Raw genomic sequence first — 26,295 nt, 5'->3', positions numbered from 1 at the left:
TCAATATTACTCAGTAGGACCAAAAGACTTAAGTATAATTAAAATTTATTATGAAAAGCCAAAGCTGTCCCTAATGTATTTTTGTTGTTACAGAAGAATTGATTATTGTTAAAATGAGAATTGAATTTAGAGATTTGTTCATCGGATTATTATATTGTTAATAAAAAATTGATTATTATTAGAATAAAAATAAAACTTTATTTTTTTAAATGGGTCTCATTCACTGAATCACAGCACTTGTTCTTCTTCACTATTAAATTAATTTTTTAGAGTTGTTAATAATGGAATTTGTTGTTGTTAGAATGTAAATAGGAATTGTTTTGTCTAGAATGGAGAGTTGCTTGCTTAAGCACAACACTTATTTCTCTTCACCATCAAGTTAATTTTTTAGAGTTGTTAATTTAAGAATTAATTATTGTGAAAATGTGAATGGAACTAGTTTTTTTTTTGAATCAGGATTTGTTGTTAAAAGAGTATGTAATATACACATAAAATGTATTTTTGTCTTTTCACAGCAAAAGTAGGTGTTTTGGTCCTACAAAGTAGTATCAAAATTATTTGATCTTATAGCATAATTAATTATCTCTAAAGGTCATTGATTATGATTTTTCTTTTAAAAAAAAGGTTAAATAGCAAATTGGATCTTATGCTATAGGTTTTTAAATATCTAAGATCTTAAATTTATTTTTGATACAATGTTTCCTTTTAACTTTTGATAATAGTGCAGTCTACCAATTACCATGAATAAAAGTTAACTTTGAATGATACTTGACAAAAAAATGACATAAAAGGACATAAAAATTATGGAAAAGGACAAAAAAAATCAAAACAAAGGATCCAAAAATTATAGACAATAATCCAAAAAATTACAAAAAAGAAGAAAAATTTTTATTAAAAGATTATAGAAATTTAGAATTAATTTCATAATTTTTCTAACTCAAAATTTATATAATTATATTATGTCTAATAAATAATTTTTAGGGAGAATGATAGAGAGATTTCCTTAATTCAATTTAAATCCCAAGTCCCAAACTCTAGAAATTTGCAAGTTCACTTCTTAATTTTGTAACTTCTGTAACTTCTACAACTTGTATTTCAAATTTATTTATTTTTCAACCATGTTAAAATTTTAAAAAAAATTACAAATTCATCATAATAAAGTTGCAAAATTATGAGTCAAAATTGTAAATTCTTAGAGTTTGAAATTTAAGACTTAAGTTGAATTAATTGATCTCTTTGGAGCTTCTCTATCATTCTCCCTAATTTTTATCCATGTAGAATTTTCAGCAAAAAATTTAGGAAAAATACTGTTATTAGTCTATATATTTTTAACATGTCTTGGTATTAGCTTCCATTCATTTTTTTTTATTGCTTCTGGTCCTTTAAGTTTCATCTATTATAATGTAAGTCCTCATATTTTTAAATATAACTATAAAAATTTAATGGTGGTTAACGTGTATAAATTTATTATTTCTTGTGCTTACTTATTAAAATTATAATGAGTTGTAAAAAAATTGAATAGAAGGCAAAAATATGAGGAGAACATTAAATTATACTCCCCTATTAAAAAATACAAGACATTTTTTGAGATTAAATATTTAAAAATATAAAGTAATTTTAATTTTTCAATATGTAATTAAATTTTTGAAAAAATTAATCATTTGATTTCTATAGTTTTGACTCAGTTATAATTTAATCCTCGAATTTTGACTTGTTATAACTCTATCCTTATATTTTTTTTACTTGAATATAACTCAGTCCCTCAATTTTGACTCTTACAACTCAATTTTTATAGTTTTAACCATTTAAATATTAGTTCTTATATTTAAAAAATAAAATGTTAAAGATTAAAAATATTTTAAAATTTTAATCTTCGTAAAGATTACAAGAGTTTAGTAATTTAAAATATTAATCCTAAATTTTAACATAATTTTAATCTTTACAATTTTATCTTTAAAATATAAGGATCAATATTTTAAATATTTAAAACTCTAGGGATTGAGTTAGAAGGAGTGAGTTACAATAGAATCAAAATTATAAGAATCAAGTTATAATGAATTAAAATTTAAAAATTGAGTTACACAATCAAAGCTTCAAAAATTAAATAATTATTTTTTCCTAATTTTTTTCCCAAAAACATTCTTAATAAATAAAATGTTCAATCACTTACCTTTAAATAAGACATTCTATTAAATGAAGATAAACATTGAAAGATAGCATCATTTTAATGGTAATTAACTAAATTATAGTTGGTGTAATTTGGTTGAGGGTAAAAGAATAAATTGGACCTTGAACTATAAGTTTAAGAGTATCTAGGACCTTAAAAACAATTTTGATATAGTATTCTTCTTTAACTTTTGAAAATGATATAATCTGACTATTATTGTTCATAAAATTTAACTTTGACCATTTGTTGACTAAATAATGATAGGAAAGACTTCAAAAATGATGAAAAATTATAATAAAGAATCCAAAAATTATAAAAATAATATAAAAAGCTACAAAAAAATGACCATTAAAAATAAAATTTTAGTAGTCACTTTTTGTAATTTTTTATGTGATTTTTTAGTTAACTAAAAGTTAAAGTTAATATTTTACAACAATAGGAGTCATGCTGCACAATTTTCAAAAGTTAAAGGGTAATATTGTACAAAAAATAAATGTAGAGTCTCAAATATTTCTAGATCTATAGTTTAAGATCAATTTGCTATTTTATCATTCAGTTAAAAATGCTTTGTATTTGTAAACGGAGAAAGTAATCCTTTTACATGCAATGAATAAAACTTTAAAAGAAAGAAAACACAAAAACTAAGGAAGACATGCAAAAATATTAATAGCCATTTTACTCATATAATGTTCAACTTATCATAATTTAATTAACTCAATAACAAAATTAGCAAGGTCATGTATCTATCAATAGATTTAACTTTGTCAGCAATAATAAAGACTAACATTGTATACATATGAAACTTATAAGATTTGGAGCAACGAAAAAAAGTACAAGAGCTAGTACCAAAACTCATTAAAAATATAAGGACCAATAATTATATTTTCCTATAAATTCAATAAAAATGTAAACATTGTATTGAATCAATTTTTCTTTTTCTTTATTGAAAAAATATAAAATCATTTTTTTTAAACTTTAAAAGTGTTTTTGTTTTAGAAAAATTAATCATTCACCAATAATTTTAATAATCTAAAAATTAACATATATAATAGATCAAACTGTTTTAATTCAATGTGAAGAAAAGAGATCACCGTGATATCATAGGTAGGTCAAATAAAGCTAGAAACATCAAGTGTTTACTATTTGCATTCATCATTCTACAAAACATCACTAAAGGGCATAAGAAAAAACTTTATTTTGAAAATGATCAAAGCTTTTCTGAATTCATTTCCACCAAGTGTGCTAGAACAAAGTAAAGCTGAACTGTAATAATTCAGATTTAGGATCAATGCTTTTCAAACGTAGATGTTGCCAGCTACCTAAAATATGTTCATTTTAGAAGCCTGTAAATAAAATCCATTAGCTCTAACCTTTCACAATTTCATAGACAAAATATGTGCTCACCGGAAGAGCATGTTTATCTCCTTATGTCATGAACTATTTTCTTGTTCCATGCCAAAGTCCTATAGAGAAAACATGTCCTTTTATGATGCACTCCTACCCTCTTAACATATAATCATTTCAAACCTATCTGAAATTGTAGAGTTCAAAATAAGAATCTGCCATCAGATTTTAGCTACTGCGGTGTAAGAACTAAAAAAAGTACTTGCACAAGTTTCATTAGATGTTCAGTCCCATAGTCAGAATGGAGATTGAATTCAACATGTTTCTGCAGAAAATTTAACCATATTTTAATCCAATAATGTCTTTCTCCCCTGAAATCTTTGCTTCACAGCCCATAATTGATTTTAATCCCATTCTCAATCCAATCATGTAACAAGGGTAGATCCTTTGAGTCTTATTGGAATTACTTCATAAAAAACTCTAAGCCAACACAATTCAAATCCAACAGTAATCCATAGATAACACGCCTTGTGATTGTAAGGCAGAAAACTACTTCCAAAACCCAACCAAAAAAAAAAAGGAATAATAAACGAGAAACTCAAAATTAGCTTCACATACTTTAGTTTTCCCCCTATAAGACATCCCATGCATCCATCTTTGAAATCTCAGAAATACCATAAACCAGAAACAAAGTTATAGTATGGATCCGTCTCGGAAATAAAGAGCAGAATCCTGATATTATAAATAGTCAAATAAAGCTAGACACGTCTATTACTTGTAGATCTACATTCATCATTCAACATAACTTCACAAAAAGGGATCCAACAGCTACAGGTATAAATAACAATCTAAACTATTAAGAACTCATACCCACCGAGAGTACTTAAATATACTAAACCTGCAATGTCATGATTAAAATTTAGGATTATGGCTCTTCAATGTGGATGTCATCAACCGGTACAAGGCTTTCCACATAATTGAAAATTCCATCAATGGGGCCACAGCTATGGATCGTTTATTCCTGAACTCATTGGCAGTGAGATTGTGCAAATATAAACTTTGTGTCCCAACATCCTCAAACTTAAAAGGAACCTTGCAAACAATTTCTCCTCCAAATAGTCACTGGATCTAATTAGCGTGGACAGGGGCTGCTACTATATATTCTAGTCTAATTCCAACTCCTCCCAACGGCAGACATAACCTCCTCCATCACCCACAAATGAATTGAATAAGATGCATCCTCCCCAAAAATTGCAGAGACGATAACAAGTTTATTATCATACACAATCAGCCTTTCATTATCCCAATACTCTAAAGGAGGAAACGGTATCAATGTAAACTCTTCCGTTGCTAGGTCAAATGAAACTATCACACCACCACCTCCTTCATCATACCCAAACCAAAACATAGCTCCATTGACAGTGACGTTTCTAACACCAACAATGTGTAAGCCTCTTCTGAGTTCCCAATCTCTACTCCCTTCCATGACCCAGATCTTAATGAATACACTTCCACGGGATTAACAACAGCATAAAACTCAGAAACATAAATTCTCACTATCTTGCAATCATTATCAATTGGACTGAACCCAAATCCCAAACGCCAATCGCCGCCCTTAAAATCATTCATAGTTCTCGTCACCTTTCTAACCTGTCTAATCGCTGGATTCCACAACGAAAGGGAAGGAGGAGACATACCACTCTCAGACATTTTAACACAGACCAAGCCATTGCTGGAACCCACGATCCGGTTAATATCGAAAGAGGAATCTGTCGAAGGTGAATTTTGAACTTCAAGGACTTGCATGTCGCAATCCAGTAAACTAACACGCATATCACAGAATCTGGGATGGTATCCTTCGAGGAGAAGTGAAGGGCTGTCATGGCTGGAGTGGTGGAGGTGGGCTTGGATGAAAAACGGAGTCTGGACGAGGTTTTTCCAGTCTTTGCACACGCATTGCAACCGGGCTAGGGATTTCACCGGAAGTCTTCTGAGAAATTTAACAATGATATCGTGGGGGATGAAATCGCCTGTCGGCCTCCATTACCAGATGCTTGCTAGCCATTGAACAAAAAATTTCACGAGAGAGCGCCTGTTCTCAATCAAGATTGGACACCACCACAGCATTGGAATGTAAGGGATTAGGGACCTAATGTGTCATTCTTTAATACTCATTATAAATGTCTCAATTTTTTAATTTTATTTTTTATTTTTTTTTAAATTATTGATTTCTACATAAAATAAGAGACATTTGAATATCTTGATATTTTAAAATGATGAAGATTTATATTTTTTATAATTTTTTAAAGAAAAATATTACAAATACACCCTTTTATTTTTAACAAATCATAAAAAATAAAAATCTTTACCATTTTGAGACATCAAGATATTTAAATGGCTCTTATTTTATGTAGAAGTGAATGATCCAAAGAAAAATGAAAAACAAAATTAAAAAGTTAGGACATTATAAGGAACATTAGAGAAGGACACATTAGAGGCCACTAGCCCGAATGTAAAAGTTTAGAATTCAAATGGGCACTCAATTGAATGAAATTGATGAGACAAAGGATCGGGTTGTCGGTTTGTTTGTAGGAAGAATGATATTAAAATCCCACAAGAGAATTAATTAAATGTAGTTTAATTTAATTGTTAATGAATTTTACAGTAATTAATTTTTTTGTGTAGGACCTAATCATAATTCTCTCTTGTATCCTCATGCATAAATCTTCATCTGGACAGAGTTGCAACTAAAGTCTAGTGATAGCCCATTAAGTGAATTCACAAGTGTCTTGATTCACCAAAACAATCCGCTTGAAGCCCGTATCCATACTTCTTCATATGTTTAGGTCCCTTTGGAATTGTCATTTTGTGGTCTGTTTTGTGCATGTCCTGTGCGTGACACGGTATATGTGTAAATTGGGCTTAGTTTATGTGTCATTTCCTTTGGGTTGAACACTTTCTGTTCTGTTGGGTAATTTTAATGAGTGTATGAAGAGAAATAAAGCAAGCGTTGAAAAGAAGGGGATTTCATGTGATTAAATAGTAATTAAATATTTTTTATATTGAAATGATTTTTGGCTATATTAAAATTTTGGTGAGTTAGACCTTAAAAACTTGTGAAGATTGTGACTAAGTCGCATGGTTAAACTCTTAAACTGGTGGAGGAATTTGGCAACTTAAAAAAAAAAAAAAAACTTACGGAGGATGGAGGAATGATTACTCATGTAAGAAAGTGCCTGCATGGAAAATAATTTTTTTTTTTTCCAACGGAAAAATGGTGTTAAAAGTGCTCTTTCATGAAATCTAAAGTAAAATAAGAAAATATAATCAAAGCAATTTTGGCGTCTTGTTTTATTTTAATTTATCAATTGCAAATTTAGATGACCAGCCCAAATTATAAAATAGGAAAAATTTCCTTGGAGTAAAAAATGTGATAGAGGACCAAATGATCCTTTAATCCTCAAGTACAATACCAATCATAAGGGTAAATTTATTATTAGCAATTTTTTCCAACTATACACATTTTTCTTATAATGTCTCAGCAATTTACATGATATAAGATACACTTGTATTGCAATATGATTTCTAAACATATATGATCTTAGTCAGTAGTCTTATAACTTAGTGACATATACATTTCCTAATAAATGGGAGGATACGGGTTTGATTTCACTTGTAATCTCAAGCAATTAGTACTTGCCCCTCTAATTCAAAATAATAATAATAAAAATAATATATCATCTTGCCATGATTTTGCACTCCCGATCCTTATCAATTGAAATTATGTATCAAATTTTCAACATTATATATCAAATTAAAATTTTTAACATTAACATCGTACGTTATCATTTAATATATTAGCTAGAATCTTTATATTTTGAAATTTAAATTTCATTCGACTTCGATTATCTTCATTGGAGTTTTTTAAAATTGATTGATCAAAGCCAGTTACTTACTTGCAATTACAGTAACATGATTGATGGGCTTTTTTACTTTTAAAATTAAATAAATCAAAATAAAGTATTGAAATATTAGTTTTTTATGTCAAATTAACGAATCAAAATATCACAACTGCCTCGATAATTCAGGATCTATTTATTTATAACATTTAAGTTATTGAAAGTCATAATAATTGATAATCTTGTCAGTGTTTTTTTAATTAATTACAATGCAAAAGCTTGCTTAGTTGAGTATGTCTTGGCTGGGAATCTTAGAATTTATTGGACTTATTTTAGGGCTGTTTATTCTACCTTATTTCATGAAAAAGAACGCTTATTTTTTGGAAAAAATTATTTTGAGATTTTTTATTATATTTTTTAAAATTTCTAAAAATAATCAAAATAAAAAAGATGATTTTTTATCATTTTAAGAAGTTACTTTAAATAATTTCTGAAAATAATTTAATGTAATAGATGAAAGAAAATGTTTTAAAAAAGTGAGATAAGCAAAAATATTATAAAATTTTAAAATAATATAAAAATAAAAATAGATATAATAAAATTTAAAAATAACTAACTAATAATTAATTTTTTATTATTGCAACTAAACATAAAGTAATAACTACTTTTTTATGAAATCTTTACAAAATAAATCTCTTTTTGCAAAATCTTTAAAAATATCTAAAAAATTACTTATTTTTCAGTCTTAAATAAACGGACCCCTAATTTGTCTAACTATTATTGGTGGCAATTGACCAGTATAAGCAATTAAATAACTTAATAATTTTGCATGATAAAAGTATATGCAACTAGAGAGACAATTTTTTTTTTTGGGAAGGATACTATTATCTGATTCTGGCATCAGAAGGTAATTATCTTGAATTTCCTGTGGTATTCTTTAGTTATAACGTTTTTATTAATCTCATTTTTTAATACAAGAGGAAAAACGAATGAAACAAACTAAACAAAAGAAAAACAAACACAATAAAAAGCACTACCTCACTTGCCCAACGTTTAGCAAAGAGCATAATCTCTAATACTAAATATATTTTTTGTTTAAACAAATCAAAATAAGTGAATTTTAAAATTTTTAATAATACAAATAAAGAAAGTTTATTATAGAATAAATAATGTATCAAAAATTCACATGCTTTAATTTGGTTGAACACAAGCATATTCATATATAATAGCCCAAACAATACATCTATCATTTAATATGCATATACATACATACATACATACATACATACAAGATGATGTTAAAAGTTAAATTATGAATAAAACATTTCTTATAATTAAACCTTGACCTTATAATATCCGAAATTTTAGATCTCCTGTGGCCCATTAAAAGCACGCGATCATCTTAGTGTCTTTCGACTACGTATGTAAACCCTAACATTGATCGATTGCCAAGTTGCTTTCTTTGCAACTCCTTAATTCCCAACGGCGAGCATGGCGATGAAAGATAAAATAGCCTCTCTTCCCCAAGATATCATCATTGACATTCTCAAGAGACTCCCTGTAAAATCTCTGCTCCGATTTCAATGTGTATGCAAAGATTGGAAAAATCTATTCAAGACTCAGTTTTTCATCAAAGAACACCTCCGCCACTCCACCCACCATCCAAACCCTCCTCTCGTGCTTCAATGGAGACCTAACCCATATCCTCGACGACTTGGCCGAAACGAATCTCTCTCCAATGATCTGTATCGCTTTGGTTTGCTGGATCATGATTTGCAATTGCAAACCCTTCAAGTTCATCAAAAGGCACCTTTGCTTGATTCCTGTACATATGCTCGGATCCTTGATTCCAGCAATGGCTTGTTTTGTGTTGAAATCTACGGGTGTGATTTATTCCCCCGTTGCTTTTTATTGTGGAATCCAGCTATTAGAGAGTTCAAACAGGTGAACACAATCAAACCGCTGGACGCAACTAGTCATTACTGTATAGGATTTGGGTTCAATCCATTACTTAATGATTACAAGATAGTGATAATTTATGTGAAATATGATGTGGTGAATCGTGTGCAAGTATATTCGTTATGCTCAGGGTCATGGAAAGAAATAGAGTTTGGAAATTTAGAGGGGATAATGCGTGGTTCTAATGCAATTAGTGTCAATGGAGCTCTATATTGGATGTGGTATAAGATGGATGTAGAAAATCATGATGGTTATGATCCTACATTGATAGTTTCGTTTGATATTGAAACGGAAATATTTACATTTATACCAATTCCTCTTTCAGGATTTAATAACAATTATGAACTCTCTCTGTTTGACAACAAACTTGCCCTGCTTTGTGATTGTATGACTACACAATACTGTGTTGAATTGTGGGTGCTGGAGGAGGGTGCGAGTGCATCTAGGGAGAAATGGAATTGGACTAAGAAGTATACTGGTTGCCCCTATTCATGCAACTTATATCCAATGGCTATTTGGAAGAATGAAATCGTCTTCAGACCTCGAAGGATTGAATACCCGATTAAAACAATAACTAGTATATATTTGTTCAATCTCACTATCAATGAGCTTAGGGAGTTTCCTATCCCTAAATATTATGATCTCTGTCGTATTTTCATTCATGTCGAAAGTCTTATATCGATTGAGAACCTTCATATTGAAGGTAGTTTGTAAATATTAAGCATTATGTTGCAATAAGTTTCTTGATACCCTTTATGTAGACATTTGTTCCTTTATTTGATCTTATTAATGATATTGATCCTTGAGGTTGTTCAATTATTATTATTTTTTACATACAGATGTGTATATAATTTAAAATTGCTAGTGTATGGATTATTTGGTACATGTCCATGTATTATACCAATGATGACTTTATTTATTATTGTGTGGGAGGTAAGAAAGTATTAGTGAAACAAATTTGAGTTTCTTGCTTTCATGTGAGAGAGGTAGATTTGAATAATATTTGTGCATCAGTCATGTTCACAATACTTGGTCTTTAATACATGATGATATTCCGATCATGCTCTAAATATGAAACCATAAGCTATGATCGTATATAAAGGATGAGATAATTAAAATCTGCTAATTAATTGACTTCAAGAAATCTTTTGAGAAAAAGATATATGTTGGATTAAAATATGTTTAAATGATCTTCAACAGAAATATATTGAATTTAATTGATTTCATCAGGGCTTAGGAATATCAAATGAGATTCTTTTCAAGTACCTTGGTTCGTTGTAATTAAAAACCCATTGCTCCTTGTTTAATTTTCTTCATACTAAAATTCCAAACATATCCTTATTATTATTACCATTCCCATTATTATTGTTATTACTAATTACTATCCCTATTATTATTACCATTACCATCATTATTGTTATTGCTAATTTCTCACAAATATATTCTTACTAGAAATAATCTTGTTCGCGTACAATCGGAGACTTAACCTAAGCATCTCTCCTCAAACCTTACTACTAACATTATCATTACTATTACTATTATTATACGTTTACATAATTTATTTTATACGTTTTGATTTACTACCATGCATATTATTAAATTATGGAAATAGTAAATAATCAAGTTAAGTTTTTTCATGAAATTTAAATACAATAAAACATTTTACAGAAGTGGCATCTGATCATTGTCCCCAAGCAAGAAAAGCGTGTATATGAAGAATAAGTATTATCAAGAATTGAAGATGAGATGAAGAGTTCAGATACAGCAATATCGTTAATGTTTGTGGAGAGAATGAGGGAATCTTAAGCACTTTCTGGGAATCAAAGAAGAAATCTGAGCCACCAAGTTTTGAATGTTCCAAGAAGCCAAAATATTTATCAGTCTTTTGTTTTTCTGACTCATTGATCTTTACGCTAATGTCACAATCCCTGGATGATGCTGTTTTTAATAATTTTCTCATGCTATGGAATGAATGGTACACATGTTGATTGACTAATATGTAAATGATTTGGGTGCTTTCTGGGTGGATTCAACATGAATATTATGAAATACATTGTTAGAGTTGGATGTTTATTTTGATTGTTCTTGATGGATTATTACTAGAACTTGAGTCCTAATATCCTGCACTTTTGGCTCCATTGCATTTGGCTTTGATTATTTTAGTTGCAGTTTTTTTAACTATTGACCGAAATCAGTTGCAAAGTAATATGAATGACTGGCTTTCCGATTTAGAGTTTTAATTTGAAATGAAAATATCAAAATAACGTAATAATTTTTTTAATGTCAAATCAACGTATTAAAAACATCAAAAATGTTTTGATAATTCAGGATTTGTTTATTTAAATTAATTGTTTTAGGAATTAGTTGCAGAGATGCGCAGGAGATTCTTTGAAGAGTTTAGCAGAATCTGATGGAGGCAGCGAGGACTTAAGAGATTGATGCTGATTTTGTGGATATTGGGATGGGATGTTTATTCAAACTGATAATATACCCAAGTTTTGTTTAAAGCAAATACAGAAGGATTATATGCAAAATCAACAAATTGTAAAGTTTAGTGAATATCAGCAGAGAATTTAACTATTAACTATATAATTGTAGAAGAAAAGATATATAACCAAATAAGGTTCGTATAAATTATCATTCCACATATTGCAAGAAGGCTTTCAAAATATAATGATATAAGCTAAATATGCATTCATTTCCACTAGAAGTACGTTTAAGTAAACCTACAATAATGCAATGAAATCAATACTAAAATTCAAGATCAGTGTTCTTCAATGTTGATGTTGCCGACTGATACAAGGCTCTCCACGTAATTAAAAATATCAATTTCAATGTTCTTTCCATTGTAATAGAAAGGTCTTCGTTTCCTTGTTTGGTAATAGTTGTAAGTGTATGCTCTTGCAGCAATCTTCTTAAACTCATTAGTAATGAGATTAAGCAAATATAAAGTTGTTGTTTTGCCATCACGATTCTCAACCTGATCATAAGGTAACAAGACAATCTCATTCCCCCAAATAGTCACAGGATTTAAGTCCTTACACTTGGATTGATAGGGCTCGCTAGTATATATCTTAGTCCACCTCCATCTCTCCGAATCATCCTTCGATGCACATTGACGATCCTCCTCCATCACCCACAAATGTATCCGATTAGATTGATCTATTCCTTCAATATTGTTTGCAATCACAGCAAGTTTGTTCTCATACTTAACAAGTCTTCTAGGAGAAAAGAAGTTTATATAAGGCATTGAACTTATGTATGTACACACTTCCTTTGATAGGTCAACTAAAAGTATTGTATCGATATCATCGAACCATCTAGCAAACCAAAACATAACTCCATTAACTGTGACACTTCCAGAACTCATCCTTATGCCTTTTAATAAGTTTCCAAATTCTATTTTCTTCCATGACCCACACTTCAATGAATACACTTCAATTGGTTTAATCACATTAGAATCATCTACAATAATTCTCACTATCTTGTAATCATTATCAAGAGGACTGAATCCAAATCCTACAAAGTCAACAAGCTCAGAATCAATAATGGTTTTGGGAAGCACCTTCCTAGCCTCTCTAGTCATTGGATTCCACACTAAAAGGGGATGATGATATATAGTACTTTTAAATATTATTTTACCACAGACCAAGCCATTGCTGGAACCCACAATATCAACATTGAACCGCAAGTTGGTCAAGAGTGATTCTTGAACTTTATGAACTTGCTTATCATAGTCCAGTACACTAAGGCGAATGCCACGGATACGGCGATGGTACTGTTCGAGGAGAAGTGATGGGTTTCGATTGCCAGAGTGGTGGAGGTGGTCTTGGATGAAAGACGGAGTCTTGAAGAGATTTTTTATGAGAATTTTCCAGTCTTTGCAAACGCATTGAAATTGAGTGAGGATTCTTACCGGAAGTCTTTTGAAAATTTCAGCCATGATTTCGCTGGGAAGAAAGGGTAGGTCGGCTTTTGTCGGCGGCTTCATCACAGTGTCCGCTATTTGGAGAAGGAATCTCAGAAGAGAAGAGGGTTCCAAACGCGATTATTACTTATTAGGGCAAAAGGACTCTTATTTATTCAAGAGATATAACTTCACAATGGAAAAAATATATAATCTTGATAATTGTCATATCAATTTTTAATGAATTATACACTTTTCTAAATATGCAACTTTGCCCTTTTTTGGCCAATGACATCTATACCTTATATATGTATTGGCTTTATAATTTCCGTGAGTCTCGCCAAGATTTTGCACACCATTCCCTATCAAGATTATGTAGAATCATTACATTTGGAAATTTGAATTTCATTTTACTTTGATTATTTTAGTTGAATTTTTTTTCCAAAAAAATATTATTAATCGAAACTAATATGATTTAACAATTGATGGGTTTTCCGTTTTCGAGTTTTGAAATAAAAATATCAGAATAACGCATTAAATTATTAATTTTTTATGTCAAATTAACGTATTAAAATATCAAAAGTGCCTTGATAATTCAGGATTTATTTGTTAAAATTAATGCGTTTAGGGATTATTTGCAGCGATGCAGGAGATACTTCTATCTTTTCCTTATATATGCATTGGCTATATAATTTATGTGTGCATCTGGCCAAGAGATTTTGCACATCATCCCATATCAATTAATATCTGTCATTCAAATCATTACCATTTAAATATTATGTAGAATCATTACATTTGGAAATTTAAATTTCATTTGATTTTAATTATTTTAGTTGCATTTTTCTGTTTTAAAAAAGGTATTAATCGGGGTCAGTTACAAATTAAAGTAATATGATTGACTGGTTTTCCGTTTTTGAGTTTTAATTTGAAATAACAATATAAAAATAACATATTAAATTTTTAAGGTTTGATTCTCGATTTTTCAGATGCGCAAGAGGCCTTCCATGGAGAGTTTAGCAGAAGCTGATGGAGGCAGCGAAGAGGGCTTAAGAGATTGCTACTGATTTTGGGGATATTAAGATGTTTATTCAAACTGATAATATAACCCAGTTTTGTTTAAAGCATATACAGAAGGATTACATTCAAAATCAACAAATTGTAAAGTTCAGTAAATCTCAGCAGAAAATATTCATTAACTACATAATTGTTGAAGACGCAAATTAGGGAGACTGCGATGGAATTGTACGAGAAAAAGTGAAGGGTTTGGATAGCTCGAGTGGTGAAGGTGGTCTTGGATGAAAGACGAAGGTTTTTCAGCGAGGAATTAGGTTTTCGGTAGAGTTTTGGAAGCACACAGATTGTAGTAAAGTTTTCCAAAGATATATATCATTCACTATTTAATTTTGAATTAGGTTCAGCAAAATCAAACATGAAGTTTGTTTGAAAATAAAGAAAATTTAAGTGAAAAGTGTCTTAGAGCAAATAAAATTTGTTGAAACTTTGACTTTAAAAAAATAGAACCTAGGATGATATTTTCTCTTTGTATTTCATAAAACTTAAATTAATGCCCCTCAAAATGATTTTTAATGGAAATAAATATTAGTCTAAGACTCTAATTTACTTTAAAAATATTTTTCAAGACAAAATCAAGTACTTTTTCTAACATTAAAAATTCTCAACCTCTTAAAAAATAATTAATGAAAACAAATTTGAAACTTTAATCTTAATTTAACTATGAAGGGTTAGTAAAATAGCTCTACTTTACTAATTAAATTAAACTATATATTTAACTTTGTAAATTTTAAGTTCAACACCATTTTATCCAAGTTATATACCTAAGTTAGCTTTCTTAAACATAACCTAAGTAAATACAACAATCTGAATGGTGATCAAACACTTAAAAGCACTAAACAAGAGATAAAATAAATAAAATATATCATTAGCTATCAAAATAGAGGAATAATTAAATTTTACTTTATTCAAAGGTTTGAAATAATCTAGATCAAGTTTATGAGCCATCATGTCTAGAAAGGAGCAAAAACAACAAAATAAGCAGCATCCATATTAGCAAAAATGAGAGAAAGGGGGGAAGAAATAGAAGAAAATGTACTTAAATCTCTTCAAATATTTAATCCTGGGCTTAATCTCCTTTGAAGACCCAAAACCTTAGCAGAGCTTGCCCCCAAGAACCTTTTGGAAATCATAATGACTTTGGAAGTATGAGAATTTCATATATGTAACCTTAGTTTTAGTTTATTTGATTCCAAAATGCAGAGTTTTGTAAATACCCTTTGGCTGTGCCACAAGTTCTTCTGATTTTTGGTTGAGGTTGAAGGTTTGTTGACTGAGGCTTAATTCTCTTTGTCTCTTGTTGACTTAGGTTGAAAGTGATTTGATTGAAGCTTAATTTTTCACTCTTTGTCTTGTCTTTTTCTTGGTGCAATGACTTCCTAACTCCTTCTCTTTGCTTCTTAAGTAATCCTCTAACAATCTAAGAAGACAAAATAACTTTGTAAGGTCCAAGTTTAATCTTAACCAAGATAAAAGTTATGCATATTTTAGACCAATTTTTTTTTTTTCATTTAAGTTCAAGTATAAGATATGCACATTTTCCTATTACATGTGTCAAAAATATCCACAACATCATTAAAAAATATATGAAATTGTAGGAAAATGTGCTAAGATTACATAAATTTCTATGGATTATCAATATCTTATCGGAAGTCTTTTGAAAATCTAAGCCATGATATCCTCAAGAATAAAGGGTACGTACATCGTTAGCGGCTTCTCCACAGTGGCCGCCATTGGACAAGGAATTTGAGAAGAAAAGAGCACGTCCATAATATGGCTATTAGGCAAAAGACTTGTTTATTCTAGAGACACAATTTCACAGTGGAAAAATTAAAATATATGATCTATTATTTATTATGTGATATTTTTCATATCAAGTTATAATGAATTAAAACGAATAAGTTGATAAAAATCATTTTCCAATTATACATCTCTTCTTTTTCGGCCAATCACATCTTCTCAAGTAAGAAAACTCAAAATGCTTTAATTAACAAAAAAAACTCGCTTGCTTAGCTTGGCGTATCCGTGCGAGAACAATACACTTAAATCTCCCTCGTTACCTCACATATGGTAGAAAATACCATTATATAGGTTGGGAACAAGAACAATTAGGAGGGATAAAAAATCTATCAGCCCTTTGTTTATATAATTAATTTGTACCAATTTGTAGATTAATCTTTTTTTTTTTTGCCACCAATTTGTAATTAGTCCTTATCATGCGATTTTGTTTGGATACAATGTTTATCTCCTTCCATTTTTTGGACCAAATCTATAGTTATAATGTTAATCCCTACTTTTTTTAATTACATCACAAAAGCTTTGCCTAGCTGAGCATTTCTTCACTTGGAATATTGGCAATCGGACTTGCTCTTTAATTTGTTTAAAACTACTACGCCACTGTCACTTGGAATATTTTGCAAATGGATAAAGTACGTGAAAGTCTAGATTATCGTACAAAACTTATTCTCGTTGTTATTGTGTAAAGAAAGGCCATTATTACCTGAATCTGAAATCAGAGAAGATAATTTATTTCGAATTTTATACATTGGTTACATACCATCTTGTTGCAATGTTAACCAATCCAGTGAGCAATGCAATTATTTATTAACCAATTAATTAATACCTCTCTAGTGTCTAAAAAATAGTAAGAATTGATTGATTAACATTGAATATCAAAGAGATTGTAGAAGAAGAAAGATTACCAAATCAGGTTCATATAAATTACCATTCCACATAACTTTGCAAGAAGGATTCTGCAACTGTAAATAAATAATAATAAAAGTTATTATATTGGATACATTTCAATTCCACGAAGTGTTTACATAGAGTAAACTCGCAATGCAACAACCCATATTCATATTCACCAAGATCAAAGCCCTTCACTGTTGATGTTGCCAACTGATACAAGGCTTTCCACATAATTGAAAACTTCAATGTTGATTCTATTGAAAGAGGAAGATCTAAGAGCAACCCTCTGAAACTTATTGGTTGTAAGATTGAGCAGATATAAAATTGATCCTGGAACATCATTCTGAATTTGATTAAAAGGCTTAAAGACAATCTCATTCCTCCAAATAGTCAATGGATCAAACATGTATGGACAGGGTCTGCTAGTAAATATTTTAGTCCAAATCCATCCCACCCCACATGCATCCTCCTCCATCACCCACAAATGAATCAAATAAGATTTATCCTCCCCAACAATGCCAGTTGCCACAGCAAGTTTGTTCTCATACACAACAAGCTTTTTCTTATCATAAATGCTTAAATCAGGCATTGGTATCATTGTCCACTCTTCCTTTGACAGGTCAAATGAAAGTAGAGTATAATCATCATTCACCTCCTGCTTTCCACCAATCCAAAACATGACTCCATTAACAGTGACATTTCTTAAACACCTAATAGTCATACCTTCTGAGTTTACAAATTCTACTTCCTTCCATGACCCAGAGTTTAGTGAATACACTTCCATTGGGCTAACCACAAGTTGATATTTAGGAATCTTAATTCTCACTATCTTGTAATCATTATCAACTGGACTGAACCCAAATCCTAAAATGTAATCTTCACCCTCAGAATCAATACTAGTTCTAGGACGCACACGCACCTTTCTCACTTGATCTCTAATCGCTGGATTCCACAATAAAATAGGACGAGGACCCACATTGTCCCCAGCAATTCGAACACAGAGCAATCCATTGCTAGAACCAAAGATCTTAGCAAATATCCAGTTGATCAAAGGAGAGGTTTGAACTTCTAGGAGTTGCACGTTGTGATTCAGCAAACCAACCTGCATTTGAAAGGACCTGGAATGTTGCCATCCGAGGATAAGTGAAGAGTTTTGATGGCAGGAATGGTGGAGGTGGATTTCTATGAAAGACTGAGACTTGATGAGATTTTTCCAATCTTTGCACACGCATTGAAATTGAATTAGGGATTTTACTGGAAGTCTTTTGAGAATGTTAACAATGATATGTCGGGGAAGAGGGGGTCTATCAGCTTTCTTTTCTGGATTCTCCACAATGTCTTCCATTGGAAAAAGAATTTCTGAGTAGAGATTTTAGAACGACTATTAGGGCACCACCCCCACTTTTGTTGATATTGGAAGGCTGTTCTTCAATCAGATCTGTGAATCTGATGGTCTGGCTTCTATTATTAAAGGAAAAAAAGATATAATTTTACAACGAAAAAATTATATGGTAAAACAAATAAAAAGAAAAATGCACAACATGACACGAGCGCTAACAAATTTTGGAGAGGGCCTATCGAGTTGTGACTTGGTGGTGAAGATGCTTTACTTGGCCTGCCTCGTTCCACTGGGTTGAATCAAGCGATCTCACAACAAATTTTGGAGAGGAATCCTGGGGAGGGATCTTTTCATTTACTTTATTCATGTGTCTGTAAGCCTTTAAGGAGAGCCTCTACTTATAGGCTCCAAAATCATTAAATGCTAATATATATTTTATATCTTTATTAAAATTATAATTTACCTTTATTAAGGCCAATGAATCTTAATGTATTCGGTGCATGTGACTGTTTATACATTTAATAACTTGATTCATGAACCGGGAAATATACAAGAATAATTCATGAAAGTCATAATCAGATTCTTTGAATCTTAAGAGAGGCCCTAAATATCCACAAAAATGATAATATTTATAGCAAAAATATATAATTTATTTATAGTGAAAAATTAGGTACAATTGTTTAGGGTTATTACATCCAGTTATCCAATAAGAACTTGACAGATGGCATCACATGAGTTGTTAAAAAATGGTGTTTATGCCAGAATCATGAGTTATAAGTATAGATTAAAAAAAATCATGAGTAAATTTTTTATTGCATAGTTGGATCATGATGGACCTAAATTTTCTTCTTTATTGATTGATCTGGCGCCCAATGCACAAAAGATACAGTTTGATCCGTAAAAATAAATTTCGTATCATCGGCAATTCTATAACTAATGACAAATAAATTTTGTTTTTTTTTTGTATTTTTTGGCGTTTGGTGCAATATCTAGGTCTTTGACCTAGATTTAATTCAATAGGCACCTTATGAGCATTTCTTGGAGGTATACTTTCAACCAAAAATTTGATCACTATTGTATACCCATGGCTCGAACTCAAGATTTTCAACTAAGCTTGACCAACTTCTTAATCATATATAGTTGATCTAGGTGGCTGATGGTAAATTTTTTTACTTTTACCTAAAACATTCTTTGTTTTTTATAATTTCAAAAAATCTGCATTATTTAAAGGGTAAATATGAAAATTGATTCCTAAACTATTAGTTTAAAAATGTTTGATATCATAAATTTATCTTTGAAAAAATGACATAAAAATCCCTTTAAATTATCTAAATGATAAATTAGTCCTACAAAATGACATAATTCCCCAGAGTCTCAAGGGATATTTCTGTTATTAGGGAATTATAAGAAATGACCCTTTTTCCATTAATTCAAATTAAAAAAATTTACAACTTTTCAATCACAACTTTTATTCTTATATTAATAACTTTTATTTTTAAATTCACAACAATTCAATATTCGTTTGCAAATCCTAATTAGTAGGTTCTGATATGCATCGAGCGTTAAAAATTCACAACTTTTCATTCACAACTTTTATTCCTATTAAGAACTTTTATTTTTAAATTCGCAACAATTTAATAGCCATTCGTAACTCCGCATCTCTAGGTCTTAATATGTATTAAGTGTTGAAAATTCACTACTTTTCATTCATAACTTTTGTCCCTATATTCACAACTTTTACTTCTAAATTCACAATAATTCAATAGCTATTCGCAACTTCACATTTGTAAGTCTTAATATGCATCAGGTGTTGAAAATTCATAACTTTTCATTCACAACTTTTGTTTTTATATTAACAACTTTTGTTCCTAAATTCACAACAATGCAACAAAGGATTGTAATTTATTAATATCCTCTATAAATTGACTAAATCAGCATGGCTTCAATAAATGGAACACATGGTTTTCTGCTTTCGTCTCTAACATGTCCACATCTCCCAAAAATCCATTCTTCTCTAGCAATTTTCTGTAATTCAAGTCTCTGTCCCTCTCAAATCTTCCTCTGCAACACATACTAGCACTCTCTTACAATCTAGCTTTCCCAAGTTTGGATCCTTCTCCAAGATAACCAACAAATCATTGCCCCCTAATGCATTCAGATAGAGAAACTTCCACAAACAATCCAACTTTGTTGCATATGCGGGTTGATTCCATTTGGACTCTGTTTGTTCCTCATCCCAGAAAAAAGGCTGCACCAAAATTAAAGCTTCCAACATCAACTTTAATGGGTTGTCTAAACCAACCCGAATCGCCATGTGGTGTGCGATGCTAGCACCCGTACTATCCCCGACAAAGACTGCCTTCCCTAAATTGGCATGACAATGAAGCAGAAGAACGCACGCTAATTACTTTGCATTGAGGCTGGGAATTTTTGTTTTATTTGAGGCCAATTTCATCATTTCCTTTAATTTCATAATGACAAAAAATCTCATGGGACTCCAAGAAAATTATGTCATTTTACAGGACCAATTTGTCATTTAGATAATTGAAATGGATTTTTTTTTATTTTCCCTTTATCTACCAATATGTCATTTAGATAATTTAAATAAATTTTTCTATTATTTTTCCTTTATTTTTTAGACAATATTACCTTTCAACTTTTAAAAATCTAACCCTTGTTATTAAAAAAAGTTAACTTTAACTATTACTTGACTATAAAATGCTAAAAAAAACTTAAAAAATTTAACATTGCACAAAAGATAAGTTTATAGTCCTAAATACTTTTGAACTATACTTTAGGGGCCACGTTGCTAATTTACCCCTATTTAAAATACCCAAAATTTATTTATCTTTTAAGTATTGAATAGATCAATTGACTTTAATTTTTATTTTTGGCCGGGAAACTGACTTGTATTAAAAGTAGAAATACATAAAAAAAAAAAGAAATACAGTTTCATCTCTAATTTTGTATAAAAACAGGGCTTTATAACTTACAAAAAAAAAATGAAATGTGGGATGCTGGAATTAAATATGTTCAATCTAAAATTGATGATATAGTGAAATGGCAACCTCTCAAATAAAAGAACTTAACATTTAATTAATCAAAGATACAGGGGGGAAAAACTCGGTCACTTGTTGCATCAGATTTAAAGTTAGAAAAGGCAAATTCCATCTCCCCCCCCCCCCCCCCCCCGGAAAAAAAAAAGTGAGAAGACAAAGCACTTGAATCTAGTTAACATCCGTTATCTCTCATCTAATCTATCAGCCCTTATGATTTAAATGAATTAATACACTAGTGCTTTTTCTTTTTTGGATGAATGTCCTAAATTCATTGATTCAATTACTATAAAAATAGTTATTAAATTTCATCAATAATTAAAATTTATCAATATAAATTTTTCTCTAAAAATTCAAAACAATCATCATGCACGATATCAAAACACTTCTCATACTCTCCAAAAATTTGAGATTTGGTAATTTTTTAGTATTATATAACAAAATTTCTTATAGATGATCAATTAAATCCAATGATTATTCTTGTGTCACATGAGACATTTATTAAGTGAGTAAATTTACATTACTTACCTAATCCAAATTTGAAAAAGTAAGTGAAACTCCAAATTATTTGATGGAAATTATTTTGGTTGTTATTATGTTAAGAAAGGCTATTATCTAACCTTGGATAGGAAATTCTTTTTATTCAGAAAATGCTGGATCGAAGGATGCTTTACTTGCTAAAAATATACTACCTCTGTTTTTATTTGTAGGGAAAAAAATTGTATCACATAGTTTTTGAAAGTTAATTAACTATATTAATTGTGTCTAAAAATAAAAAAACTGAATTATAATATCCTTTATTAATTATGTTAATCAAGCCTTCGTTAATTATTTTTTATGATTATAAATGATAAAATTATAAGGAGTAATTTAGAAAGCTTGTAATAAATGCCTATTGAAAAATATGATTTTGTTTATATAAAAAATAAGTTAAAAATAATAGTTTCTTTCATAAATAAAAACGAAAGGAGTACATTAATTAAGCACCATCTTCCAAATTCCAATATTAACAACTGGTAGACATAGAAACCTTCTCTGTATGGACTGCTTGTTGGCCTTCCTTAGGGCTCTAGTACCTTTCTATATTTTTTTAATATATATATATATATATATATATTAATCTCGAAAGCCCCATAATCAAAATCAACCTGATTGATTGGAAATGAAGTTTTCTGGAGAGAAGGACTAACCCCGCTTAATTTCCTAGAATTAATCACTTCAACAATCTTCAATCGTTATACGGGTATCCAAAATATGAACAATGTGGATGTTTGTGATTCCAACCATTCTTCTTAATTAGTTCCGCTGATAAGGAGTGGGATATATATATATATTAGCAAGGTTTTCTTTTTGATTCCTAGACGTGGTGCTTCTTTCCTCATGCTGCCCATTGGTACTAGTGGAATAGAGTTGACGTAACTCATAAGTATAGGTATAACCTTTCACTTAATACTATAAATCCAAAATTCATGAGAGGCTGCATTAATCGGGGATACATGACAGAAGGAATTAATTGTTTTGCAGTCTACTCAAGGTTATAGGAAATATAAAAGAATGGTGGGTCAATGTAATAACGCATTCGGTTCATTGAAAAATCCAAGAAATCTGAGATAGAGTTCAACTATCACACAATCCGTCCACAAGCATAAAATATTGACAATAGCAAATAAAAAGTGTAAAACGCAAAAGAAAACAAAGCAAATATTATCCGTCCTTGTAGTATTAAGAATAAAATATAATCATATACTTTCAACGCATTTGATTGATGGGAAAATATAATCCGTCCATGTAGTATTAAGCATAAAATATTCAATTTCCAACTCCCTTTAACAATTTACAAACAAAGCAAACACAAAAGAAATATTGACGTAAGCATTAGAAATTCCTTTAAAAAAAAATTATATAAGCAATATTTCTTTTCTTTCTAATATTGGTGACAGAAACAGTTAGGAAGATTAGTGTCGACTTTGATGGTAGAAAGCTTGCTGCGAGCCTGCTACTTGATAAAGGAACATCTGTAGGTGCTACTTTATGAAAAACCATTCATATTTCATTCATGATATAATTCTCATGAATTGAGTTGAACTATTTCAAAGGTTTTATGAAATTTGAATTTCCAGATGAAGGTAATTCATTTAATTTGGTAGAAAGATGCTTTACCGGATAGATGAATGCAACAGATATGCATAGAGATCATCAAGCACGAGCAAAAATGAGGATGAATTATGTAAGAAGTACAATTAATAAACATGGAAAATAGATGGAAAGATAAAATTAAATACCCTCATTATGTCCAATACAATCAGCAGAAGAATAAATATGTTGGAATGGTTTAAATATTTTAATTTAACACAATCATGTATCAATGGCAACCGTTACAGTTATCAAGGTCAGCTTTATTGTACTACCACTAAACCTGCCCTTGACCTAGATAATCAAAACTATTATGGATTCGTTTCCACCAAAAGTACTTACACAAAATAAACTTACAAAATAACAAAAAAATTAGGGTTAACGACCTACTTCAACATGGATATTGCCAATTGATACAAGGCTTTCCACATGATTAAATATTGTATAGAAATTGCTATACTTATCGATATCAAACCACACAAGTTCACTAGTAGTGTCATTTAACAGATATAGAACAACTTTTGTTTCATCATTCTCATCATTAAACTTCAATCTAGCTTCACAGACAATTTCATTCCTCCAAATTGCAACTGGATTTAATCTTAGCGAGCCTCTAAAGGGGCTGCTAGTGTACTCGTTAGTCCAGCTCCATTCTCCCCTGATATGCCTGTAGCCTCCTCCATCACCCACAACTGAATGCAATCATATTCATAATCTTCACTTCCTTCAGTCATCATGTCACAAAGCATAGCAAGGTTATTCTCAAACACAGTAAGCTCCTGCATCGCACCAAATTCTAAATCAGGCATTGGCACCAATGTAAACAACTCATTTGCTATGTCAAATGAAACTATCAAATGATAACCATCAAGTTCATCTTCGTCCCCATTGAACCCATACCAAACACAGCTCCATTAGCAGTAACACTTTCAGAACTAACACAAACCCTCCAAGTTTTCACATTCTACTTCCTTCCACGACATTTGTGCATAATGAATATACTTGCACTTCATTCACTCGATAAATCTCATCCTCCTGAATCACATAAATTATCACAACCTTGTAATCATTAGCAATTGGACTAAATCCAAATCCTAGATAAAGCTTACCTTTAAAGTCATTAATAGGTGTTGGCACTTGTCTAGTAACTCTAGTTGCTGGATTCCAAAATAAAATGGAATTTGAAAACTCAAGACAGAGCAAGACATTGCTGGACCCAACTATGTGAACTGGCATGAAGAAATCAATCAAATGTGCATTCTGAACTTCGCTTTCATACACTATAAGTTCTTGCATGTAACGATCTAGTCTAACCAAGCAGTCAGAGTTCATCAGACAATGTCAACGGATGAGAAGTGAAGGTTTATGATGAGTGGAGTGGTGGAGATGGTCTGCTATAAAAAACGGCATCTTGAAAGGATTGTTCCAATGTTTGCATACGCATTGAAAACGGATTATGGATTTCACTGGAAGTCTTTTGAGAATGTTAACCATGATATCATCGGGAAGAAAGGCTGTGCAGCCCTCCATCGTCAGGGGCTTTACAGTTTTCTCCATTGGGAAAGTATCAACGGAGAAAGGCTCGAGTTTACAGGGGAGGTCGAAAAACATAATGGTTTAAAGGGAATAAACTTTAATGGGTTAAGCTATCCTCACCAAACCACACCATTTCAGCCTGCATCGCACACCTACGGAGTCTGCATTGTTAGTCCGTCCTTTACATAGCAGAACTCATTGGCAAAGTTTATGAAGAAAAACTATCGATAATATTTAAGAAACAAAAAAAGGAAAAAGAAAAAGAAATCAAAAGAGACAAACTAGCATATTTTACCTCCATCATTATGCAAATTCGACAAGAACCAAAGCAAAAGTACGGAGTTAAAAAGCCGAACCAGCATCCAAGTTCCAAAACAAAAACAAAGGGGGAGGGGGGAACGCCAAAACTGACAGAAAATCCACCAGTACAGGGCAAGCAAATTGACAGAAAATATGAAAGAAATTGGGAGAAGAAATCAATGAAATCAAGTACAAAAAAGCCACATTTGCTCCAGGCTCCAGTTTTCGGATTTCACGCTAATACATCGACGTGAAGCGGGAAGAATTGGAGACGGAGACAACGGAAAATGAAACGGCGACAGAAAAAAATTACTTACATTACACTCTTCTACCTTTGAGCTTGGATTAATATATTGATTCGCTCGCATTTATTTATTTATTTATTTATTAAAAAAAAAGAAAAAGAGACTCTTGGCTGGTACTGCAAAATGACGATACAGGTGCTTCGACTCTCCCAGGCTTGAAATTGGAAGAATGAGGAGCGGCCACGATTTGACGTATCGGACGGACAATATGGAATTGTGATATCACAGAGAACTAGGTCGGTGGAGTTGCATAATAAAATTTAAAAAAAAATTAATAAAATTTTTTTAAATTACATAAATAATAATTTGATTTCTCAAAATATTATAATATTAATAAAATTTTTAAATATTTATTTATCAATAATTTTTTAAAAAATATTATTTTACTTTTACTGAAAATAACAAGATCTAATCATAACTTTATTTAAAAAATCATAATTTTTATTTTATAAATCATAAAAGATAAATAAAAAATCATAACTTGTCAAGTATAAGTTTTGTTAGTGAAAACAAGACTCAATTATAACTTTTATTTAACGAATAACAATTTTTATTCTGTAAATTACAAGAGTTGGATAAAAAATTATAATT

The 26,295-nt window shown here is 30.5% G+C and overlaps 4 protein-coding genes across 4 annotated transcripts; 1 reads left to right on the top strand and 3 right to left on the bottom strand.

Annotated features, from left to right (window-relative positions):
* The first annotated feature begins 8,901 nt into the window (after positions 1 to 8,901).
* Positions 8,902 to 10,083, top strand: LOC129286157 (putative F-box protein At5g62660). Its single transcript, XM_054922173.1, has one exon. The coding sequence runs from the start codon at positions 8,902 to 8,904 to the stop codon at positions 10,081 to 10,083; it is 1,182 nt and encodes a 393-aa protein (XP_054778148.1).
* A 2,050-nt stretch (positions 10,084 to 12,133) lies between these two features.
* Positions 12,134 to 13,360, bottom strand: LOC129286156 (F-box/kelch-repeat protein At3g23880-like). The gene has a single exon (XM_054922172.1). It carries the CDS (start codon positions 13,358 to 13,360, stop codon positions 12,134 to 12,136), a length of 1,227 nt encoding a protein of 408 aa, XP_054778147.1.
* Positions 13,361 to 17,216: 3,856 nt separating this feature from the next.
* On the bottom strand, positions 17,217 to 18,380 carry LOC129286155 (F-box/kelch-repeat protein At3g23880-like). The gene has a single exon (XM_054922171.1). It carries the CDS (start codon positions 18,378 to 18,380, stop codon positions 17,217 to 17,219), a length of 1,164 nt encoding a protein of 387 aa, XP_054778146.1.
* Positions 18,381 to 24,165: 5,785 nt separating this feature from the next.
* On the bottom strand, positions 24,166 to 24,895 carry LOC129286154 (F-box/kelch-repeat protein At3g06240-like). The gene is made up of 2 exons (XM_054922169.1): positions 24,570 to 24,895; positions 24,166 to 24,472 (listed from the first exon to the last, which is right to left on the bottom strand). Exons 1-2 carry the CDS (start codon positions 24,893 to 24,895, stop codon positions 24,166 to 24,168), a joined length of 633 nt encoding a protein of 210 aa, XP_054778144.1.
* Between the last annotated feature and the right edge of the window lie 1,400 nt (positions 24,896 to 26,295).

This window comes from Prosopis cineraria, unplaced genomic scaffold, assembly GCF_029017545.1.
Source record: "Prosopis cineraria cultivar Desert tree isolate PC_DT_omini unplaced genomic scaffold, ASM2901754v1 PC11, whole genome shotgun sequence".
Lineage (NCBI taxonomy): Eukaryota > Viridiplantae > Streptophyta > Magnoliopsida > Fabales > Fabaceae > Prosopis > Prosopis cineraria.
This window is presented reverse-complemented; position numbering and strand designations above follow the sequence as displayed.

Coding starts and splice junctions, on each gene's coding strand:
- LOC129286157 (XM_054922173.1), top strand. CDS start 8,902: ATGGCGATGAAAGATAAAATAGCCTCTCTTCCCCAAGATATCATCATT.
- LOC129286156 (XM_054922172.1), bottom strand. CDS start 13,360: ATGAAGCCGCCGACAAAAGCCGACCTACCCTTTCTTCCCAGCGAAATC.
- LOC129286155 (XM_054922171.1), bottom strand. CDS start 18,380: ATGGAAGACATTGTGGAGAATCCAGAAAAGAAAGCTGATAGACCCCCT.
- LOC129286154 (XM_054922169.1), bottom strand. CDS start 24,895: ATGAACTCTGACTGCTTGGTTAGACTAGATCGTTACATGCAAGAACTT. Junction 24,473..24,569: donor ATTTATCGAGTGAATGAAGT/GCAAGTATATTC, acceptor CTGCTAATGGAG/CTGTGTTTGGTATGGGTTCA.